Source organism: Sinocyclocheilus grahami, unplaced genomic scaffold (assembly GCF_001515645.1).
Source record: "Sinocyclocheilus grahami isolate Dianchi unplaced genomic scaffold, SAMN03320097.WGS_v1.1 scaffold418.1, whole genome shotgun sequence".
NCBI classification, from domain to species: Eukaryota; Metazoa; Chordata; class Actinopteri; order Cypriniformes; family Cyprinidae; genus Sinocyclocheilus; species Sinocyclocheilus grahami.
In genome coordinates this window covers 654,567-664,262 of record NW_015505597.1, presented here as the reverse complement: position 1 = coordinate 664,262, position 9,696 = coordinate 654,567, and the positions used below count along the sequence as shown (strand labels likewise).

Sequence of the window (9,696 nt, the reverse complement as noted above, 5' to 3'; positions counted from 1 at the left end):
TTCCAGAGTCTCGTCACGTCTCAGCTGAACTTCCAGAGTCTCGTCACGTCTCAGCTGAACTTCCAGAGTCTCGTCACGTCTCAGCTGAACTTCCAGAGTTACATCACATCTGTTCGCTCAGAGCCCTGTCACTTCCTGTCTGTTGCACCCAGATCCTCAAGGACTGTTCTTCAGTATCCCAGACTGGCATCCAGCGTGGAGGACCCACCGCTGGTGTCGGCACGTGCAGCTGGCATCCCTAAACCAGCACTCTCAAGCCCTCCAGCTTCTGAACTATTTCCACTGTCTGTAGCGCTTCCCACAATGGGGATCGCCTTATGGTGTATTTGGGCTGCATACACCACCACTGAAACTTTAGAAACGGCGGCGGCCACTGTGCGGTTTCCCGAGGTGGCGGCTGATGCTGCAGATCCTCCCGAGGTAGTGGCGCACACTGCCGTGTTCCCCGAGTCGATGGCTTCTTATATACTCTCATCCTGTTCTGTTCTGGCCAGGGAGGCCGTCTGGGACCCCTCTGCCAGTTCTGTAATGGCTATGAAAGGCTATCTGTGAATTCTCTGCCTGTCTTGTAATGGCTATGGAGGCCGTCTGTGAACTCTCTGCCTGTCCTGTAACGGCTATGGATGCCGTCTGTGAACTCTCTGCAAGTCCTGTAATGGCTATGGAGGCCGTCTGTGAACTCTCTGCCTGTCCTGTAACGGCTATGGATGCCGTCTGTGAACTCTCTGCAAGTCCTGTAATGGCTATGGAGGCCGTCTGTGAACTCTCTGCCTGTCCTGTAACGGCTATGGATGCCGTCTGTGAACTCTCTGCAAGTCCTGTAATGGCTATGGAGGCCGTCTGTGAACTCTCTGCCTGTCCTGTTCCGGCCAAGGAGGCCGCCTATGAACTCTCTTCCTGTCCTGTCGCGGCTACGGAGGCCACTAATAAACTTTTTTCCTGCCCTGAACCAGCCGAGGAGGCTATCTTGGAACTCTTGACTTGTTCTAAACCTGTCATGAAGACCAATTATAGATGTTTGTCCTGTTCCAATCCAGGAAGCGAGGAGGCTGCTTATGAACTCTTAGCCCTGTCTGTCACAGCCAAGGACGCTGTCTGTGAATTTCCTGACTGTTCTGTTGCGGCTGCAAGAGCCATTCTGGAACTGTCAAACCAGCCTGTTACGACCGAGGCCTTAAATGTACTTTTTCCCTGCCCAGTTAACCCTGTCATGGCCATAGGGGCTGTTAACAAACTTTCTGTCTGCCCTGCTAGCCCTGTCATGAGCCCCGAGTCTGTCTAAATATTGCTAATGATCCTGATTTTGAACTTTCTGTCAGTCCTGTTTCAGTCTATAAGTCTAATCTTGAGCCATTTGTCTGTCCACTTTCAAGTAATGTGTTTGAAGTTTCTGTCAGTCCCATTGCAATCAATGAACCTGTTATCTGCCTCCCAAGTTCAGTCACAACCCCAGAAACCTTAACTAAGCTCCCTGAAGGCTCAAGTAACCTTGTCACAACCCAAAGATCTACCTTTGACCTCTTAACTCTGTCTGTCATGAGCCCAGAAACTACAAAAACACTGCATGTCTGTCCCATTACCCCTGTTATTTCTCAAGAGACCACTAATGAACTGTCTATCTATCCTGTTTCAGTCAAGAATTCTAGTTTTGAGCCATATGTCTGTCCTGTTTCGACCATTGAGACTGATTTTCAATGGTCTGCCTGTCCAGTTTCGGTCCATGAGCCTGTTTATGAACTGTTTTCCTGTCTAGTTTCAGTCAATGAACCAGATTGACCAACTGTCTACCCGGTCCTTGAGACCGTGAATGCACTGTCTGTTTCCTGTTTTTTAAGTTTACCCAGGTCCCAGGTCCTGCCTTGGGTTCCTGCTCCAGCCTGGTGGTCTTCTAACCTGCTCTGGTGGTCTTCTGTTCTGCCTGCTCCACCCTGGTGGGCTTCTGTCCCATCTGCTCCACCCTGGTGTGTTCCTGATCCGTCTGCTCCGCCCTGGTGGGTTCCTGCTCCGTCTGCTCCGTCGTGGAGGTCTTCTGCTCCGCCCTGGTGGGCTTCTGTCCAGTCTGCTCTGGCCTGGGGGTCTTCTGCTCCTCCGTGGTGGTCTTCTGCTCCGGCCTGGTGGTCTCCTGTCCTGCTCTGGTGGTCTTCTGCTCCACGGTGGGGATCTTTGGTGGTAAGGTGGTAAGATATTTTCCTGTCCTGCTCTGGTGGTCTTCTGCTCCACGGTGGGGATCTTTGGTGGTAAGGTGGTAAGATATTTTCCTGTCCTGCTCTGGTGGTCTTCTGCTCCACGGTGGGGATCTTTGGACCCGTCTGCTCAGCTGTGGTGGTCCTCAGCTCCACCTGTTCTGCCGGGCCCACCCTGGTTTTCTGCTCCGCCCTGGCTTCCTGCTTCACCGGTTCGGCCTTGGTGCTCTGTTCTGCCAACTCTGCCTCAGTCCCCGGTCTCTCCACTTCCACGTGGACCTGGCCCTCCATCCCTCTCCCTGTTCCACCTCCGCTCCACCGCCCTCCTGGATTATATTGAGTTAGGAGCGTCTGGAAGCTGCTCCTTGGGGGGGGGGGGACTATGCAACGAATCCGGTCTATAAACTTCCGTTCACTCACCACCAGAGGTCACCCGCTCTCCACATGGACTCTCACACTACACAGACTGTTACACATCACCCTGGACTACATTTCCCATGCTCCATTGCACTAATCACAAGCTCACCTGAAACCAATCACACACAGCTGCTACCAACAACACACAATATATAAATCAGTCTCACACCACCATTCAACGCCGAGTATTGTTTAGCGCATCTCTCTCATAGCGATAGCTACTTTATGAAGCCATTCCAAGTTTCTTAATCTAGTATAGCCTTGTTCTTTGTCTGTTTACCCGTGTCTTTATCCTTGCCTGTTCTCTCGTTTTGTCTGATCTCTGCCTGCCTTGAAGTTTATAGCCTGTTTTGGAATTACCCTTTGCCTTGCTGTTTCAGACTGTGTTTGCACCTTGCCTGCAGATCTCCGCAAGTCTCACGTTTCGTTCGCCCCGTTACACATTTTGACATGGCTGACGTAAACCGTCACATAATCAGAGCTGTTTAAGAGAATAGTTCACCCAGAAATGAACTGTCTGTCATCATTGACTCACCCTCGTGTTGTACCAAACCTACATGACTTCCTTTCTTCTACGGTACACAAAAGAGGTTAGCTATTTTAAAGATGTGGTAACAAAACCAATTTGGTGTCCATTGATTTGTATTGTATGGATGAAAAAAAATCACTAAGATATTTTTCAAAATATTTTCTTTTATGCTCCACAGCAGAAAGAAAGTCACACAGTTTTGGAATGACATGAGGGTGAGTAAATTATTTTCATTTTTGGGTGAACTATCTCTTTATTTCCAGATTGGCCCTCTGGAAGATGTATGTCATTATACAAACACAACTAGGCCTACTGTATTTTTGTTACATTTATGATAGAAACTAGCAGCTGTGGATTCCAAAGTATTAGAGGATTAAATTTTGGTGACTACATATTTTCCACTTTCTAAATGTACTGTATATGTGATTAAATGAATTTGGAATTACAATACAATTAAATTATGTTAGGATACATAAATATCTCTTTGTCACTGTAAAATGCAATGATAAAAACATATGGTGTATTGTTCATACAGGGAGGGGCAAGTGATTTCATACATTTTAAAACATAATTTTAGTGCAATGTTTTATCACAAAAATACATACATTACATGGCTAAATATGCATAAAAGTATTACACATTTACTAAGGTCATTGCATGCAGTTAACCAATGAACAGCTTTTATTGTACAGTTTATTGTACAATGCTTGCATCACTCCCCTTAATGTTCACATTGTACATGTCAGACTTATCTAGTTACTAGGATCTTCTGCTGCTATTTTCTGTTTTCGGTGGTGCGTTGTTCTTGCATGTCACATTTATATTGTGATAAAGAGGCAACAGACGTCAGATGTGTCAACTCCGTCAGCTCTGTCACCTCCGTCAGATGTGTCAACTCCGTCAGTTCTGTCACCTCCGTCAGAACAACTACGTCAGTTCTGTCACCTCCGTCAGATGTCAACTACGTCAGTTGTTACCTCCGTCAGATGTCATCTACGTCAGTTGTGTCAACTCCGTCAGTTCTGTCACCTCCATCAGTTGAATATTTTGATAATATTTCATTATATTTTATATTTGTTGTGGAATTATTGGTCACATGTGAAAGTGTAATCTGTCTGCTAACACGTGAATGTGTTTTGAAATGTTAAAATCATCTTGAATGCTGTTAAAGATAAAGCTGAAATTATATTACAGTCCAAGCTAAAAAAAAAGTACATTTTGTTAAAAAAGAGAAATGTTGGGAGGTTGTATCAAAGCATAGCTCAGTAGCTTAGTACATATAAGATGCATACATTTAGTTTCATTTGTCTGAGTACAAGGTTTTATTTTTTCAATTTTGCCCCCTGTTTTGTCCCACTTCTCAAGAATGACTGTCTATTTAAAATATATAGTGTACTAGAATTAAAACAATAAAATAGTCAGTTTAAAATGCAGTAAATTAATACGTTCCAATCATGTCTTAACATACTGGATAAAATATCGTAAAACAACACGTATATTTTATGTGTTACACATATAACATATATATACAATATTTTTTACTAATTTGGAGAATATTACTTAGACTTGAATGTTGACATCTTTGTTAATTTCTAATATGAAAAACTTTGGATTCTCTTATTGGCGGCATGCCAGTGAGATTCCCATCCTGTCCTTCCCTGGAACAACACAGAGGGTATACGTAGTCCAAAATGTTAATTGTCTAGAGCTTTTTCCAAATGAGTTTAAAGGGGAATAGTCTGCTGAGAGTGAGCAGAGGGACGTCGTGGCCTAATGGTTAGAGCGTCGGATTCGTAACCCAAACTCTGAGCTGGGTCTGCATGATATGCTATTAAAAACCTCATAAAAAGCTCAAAACATTATCTAAAGATTGAACAGTTATATTGACCAAGCTGTGCATGATATTGTGAGTATGATTTCACTTTTTAGCCATGCAGAATGCGCAATCGTTACTTGCAGTCTTGTTAAAGGAGCCGCCTCAGGGCTAAAGAGATTTTGTTCACTGGTTTAATACTGAGCAGTTATCAAAGTCATTCATTTAGGGCTATAGTCAGTAGTCTTTTTTTGAGAAAGATAAAACACAGAAGTGCAAGTGCATGAGAAATCAAAGAAAATTATACCCCATTTTATTTTGCCCATTGAAGCACACAGAAGTCTTGTCTTGCAGATTTTATCAGTTTCTTTTTGTTGTTGTGTCTCCTAGGTAAGAAGATACTTTTGAACAGGCTGATGGCATGAGAATGATAAGAGTAGCTATTAAAGGGTTAGTTCACCCAAAAATGAAAATTGTGTCATTAATTACTCACCCTCATGTCGTTCAAAAATATTTGTGTTTTGAAGATGAACGAAGGTCATACGGGTTTGGAACGACATGATGGTGAGTAATTAATGACAGGATTTTCATTTTTGGGTGAACTAACCCTTTAAATCAAATATCTAATAGCTCTGAATTTGGAATTCATATGTAGCCTAATACACATAAAACAAGGACACTGTAGAACTCATTCAGAGTCCCAAGGTTTTAGCTGGAAATTGTTATACACTCATAAATAAAAGTTCTGCATAACTTTTGTTTATTTGATGATTCTTAAGAAATCATGTTCTTCAGATCAGTGTATTGTGTTCGGTTCTTCAAATCCACAGGATAATGATTGCTTTCTGTGGAGCTGGAGATGAAGGTGGTTTTGTGGAAAAATGTTCTATGGCATCATGGTGTAAGATGCTGTTTGGTTCTAATCAGGGGCGTGTCTACGTGGTGGCCAGGGGTGGCACCGGCCCCCCCTGAAATTTGGCTGGCCCCCCCTACCAAATGTCTTGCCATAGGCTTGTTTTTAGTACATTTCTAATTTTAGGCAGTTTCTATAGTGTGATCTTAATGACAATGTCGAGAGCGCATAATGTTACGCGATCCATGTGCACGAGGATGAATCTCTCCACTCCCAAGTGGATTTCCTTCACTCACACAAAACTGGACGTGTGCTTTTAACATACATCCAACCCCCCCCCCCCCTCTAGACACGCCCCTGGTTCTAATTAGCTTTATTTTTAAGGACCCTATAAAAGGAGTTGACGAGTGCATGTATTTATGAAATTGGATATTGGGGCATGCTTGTCCCTCTGCTTTACATCACAGTCATGTACTACGATTTGATACTTGCTACTGCCTTAGCTAATGCTACTTCTTCCTACAGAAGTAGGCATACAATGAGACACAACATGGGATTGCAACAAGCATCATCATTTCCTGCAAGAGTAAAATTATACAGTTTTATTTTGTATGTATGCCAAGTTTTAAGAGTAGACTACCATACAGACGGCCTGAAATTTCATAATGTGTATGTTGGCCTTTTATTCAACCAAATATAAGTTTACTGTCAGAAATATTTTATAAATGCATTTAAACATCTGTGATGTGTCAAGCCTTTGTATGTGAGACTACTGACTTCTCTATGATTCTAGCATCTACTCTTACAAATGAAAGCTCTTTGTTGGCATCAAGGGTTCCATAAAGAACCTTTCCATTGCACTAAAGATGCTTTGTAGAGGAAAAAGGTTCTTCAGATTGTTCTACATGCATGCTAAACAAAAAGGTTCTTTTAGGAAAGTAAAAACGGCATTGCTGTCCAAACCCACTTTTGGAACTACACATCTCATCCTTCCACCTTGTTTACTTCCAAGATGTTCTTGAGGGCAGGAGTTCCCAAACTTTTTTTAATCAGCTGAACCCCTTAGATGTAAAATGTTTACTTGAGATTTTAAGTTAGTATTTTAAATCATTTAGCAACACTTTTGTATGTTTATGGTGCTCTGATGTCGATTATAATAGTAGACATAGTAGTATGTCTTAACTGTTTTAACATATATAAAATAAATATTTGATAATAATAATGAAAAGCACTGTTATTTTTTATTTTATATTTAATATAATTATAATTATTAAGCGTTTCATCATCTTACAAACCCCCTGCAGTTCCCTCATGAACCCCCATTTGGGAAACATTGCTTTAGGGCAACACACAACTGTTTTAACAGATGAAAGCTCATTTTAAAAGAAGATTATATACAAATAACTGCTTAGCCGTATAGCAGATTTAGTTATAGCTGATCTGTGTCCTATTCGATTGTAACTCAAATATGTTGACCTTTTAAGTTTAGTTACTCAACCAAACAACCAGTTTGTTTTCCTATACTAATGGCTTCCCCGGTTTGGAAGCAAACAGTAATTTTGCAGTTTCGTAACACATATCAGATTGGCCACAAACGAGCCGGAAATCTGACCAACAGAGGGATTGTGGGAGGGAAAGAATTTACTGCCATCCACCATAGAGGGGATTACCCCATCAGGGTGAGGAGGAGCCTGCCCAGAGACAGACAGTGCTCTAACCCCCAGCCCACAACCCTCAGAGCACATGGGCTCTGCCAAAATATGTAATAACACATTAATATAGGAAAGAGAGGATGGTTTATGATGCCGAATGAGGCATGGTAGTGCATATCAACAGGCCTCTCTTGGATACAAGGAATATTTTTGAAAGGGGACTTTTGCATTCACCCAAAATAAATAGACTATTAAATATATGCACTTAGAAACTAACAAATTAGTGGGTCTAAATTGCAGTTTGTCAGGCATACAAGTCAAAAAAACGCTTGCATAATGGATAACACTTTTTATGATGCGGATTAAGAGAAACTGCAAATGATAACACTGGAGAGTCTGTCTGTCATGGGTTGACTGTAAATAAAGGTCTATTAATAGCTTGCTGGATTTTATAAAACCATAATTAATTCCAATGACAAGAAACAGACTTACAAATCATGAGAGAGTTCACAAATGTGGTCATCCATCATTGCCAGTAAAGAAGTCTGTACCTTTGGTATACAGTAACCTCATAACTGTTACGGTATACAGAAACCTCATAACTGTTACTTTATGTATGGCTTTTGATAGAGGTCTGTGTGGGTATTAAGTTGAATCCCTAACAAGACCATGAAAGACTGATCCAAACCTGACAGTTTTTGCTTCCCTCAGCCTCAAGTCAGGTAGACCTAAGCCGAAGCAGACCAGACTAAAACAATAACATGAGATCCAGACAACATTATTAATCTGTTTATAAAATTGTAAAAAGTCCTGCAGCCATTTCTTTTGTGTATGCATACAATTTGTCATTTCTCAAAATAACTCTGCAAGCAATGTAAACGGAAAGACTGTAAAATATTGTTTAATTGATTTACAAGTTTGATTCAGTTTGTGCTGCATTCAAAATAAAAACATTACAAAAGCATTATTTAAAAATATTTTCCTTACACTAATGCTTTAGTGTCAGATTTGAAACTTGCTATATTAGTGTCAGATATATTTTTTACAAAATATTCACCTGTTGACTTATTGAATAAGTAATTTATTCAATAAGATTACCACTGTACAATCATACAGTCATATAGTCTCTAATGCTAAATTGCAACAACATAAATACATTTACAACTTGTGTAAATATATTAAACAATTTATTCTAATTATAGTAGTGTATGATTTTCCCAATGGAATAAATTAAAGCTGAATTACCATGACAGCTCTAGATCACAGTTATTCAGCAGACTGATAAAAAGGAATTGATTACATTATGTCCAATCATACAGTATCTATAAGGCTTTCAAAATAATCTGTAAGAGTTTTCAAAATAATTAGTCTTAGAGAAAGTGCATTAGTGTTGGTCAAATATACAGCATCTGTATCTACTGCACAATGCTTCAAAGAGTGTCAAGAAGGGTTCTTTGTCGATACATACTTTTCTAGTCCACTTTTCTAATGAAAATAGTTTGTGATCTAATTATCAATATGTATATATTTGGAAAATAACAAAACATTTAGAGAAACACCTTTATAATAATGATTAAATAAAAATCAGTGTTTTCCATTTTACCACTTAGTGTTCCTTTAAAAAAGAAAAAAATCAAAAAACAGACTGCTGTGATTGGCAGGTGGATTCAATTGCAGCCCACCACCTATACTGTGATGCAACAGCAAATACCTGCATAATATATTCAGGTATAATACTGATAGAGATATAGAAGTCAGGCAGACATCTGAAAAAAAAAAACACCTCAAAGCAGCATTAGCAAATAACTTCAATGCCATCATTAGAATGTCAGTAGGACATAAAATGCCTGAAACTAGGCAAATTAGTATTGGCACTGATGTGAAGCAGCATATCACTATAAATAAAGAAGGCTGTGAATATTGTGTTAGCATTATCTGCAACAGCATTAGCACAAATGCTTAAACACCAGATTTGGCGATGGGTAAACCCAAACGGTGATCCAGTGAAGGTTTCTAGTGTCCATAAGAAAGCGGTGATGTTGCCTGGATGGTTCCAAGTCTTCCATTCACTTGCCGTCTTGTCTGTGTGACAGGGACCTGTGTAATTGAAAGTCTTAAGTTGTAATGTTTTTGTCTTTCATTCAAGAAATAAATATTTTAAATGCAATCTGTATGATGGTATTTGGTGTTACTGTCTTTGGTATTACCAACTGTCACAGAAATGAATAATAAAAAAAAAAAAATCATTA

At 40.3% G+C, this 9,696-nt stretch overlaps 1 protein-coding gene across 1 annotated transcript in view; it reads right to left on the bottom strand.

The window, feature by feature from the left end:
• Positions 1–8,220: 8,220 nt before the first annotated feature.
• Positions 8,221–9,696, bottom strand: part of cobl (cordon-bleu WH2 repeat protein) — a 120,963-nt gene continuing 119,487 nt past the window's right edge. The window contains exon 17 of the mRNA XM_016232749.1: positions 8,221–9,544. Coding sequence (XP_016088235.1) covers positions 9,461–9,544 — 84 coding nt within the window. The 3' untranslated portion in view covers positions 8,221–9,460. The remainder of the gene's footprint in view (positions 9,545–9,696) is intronic.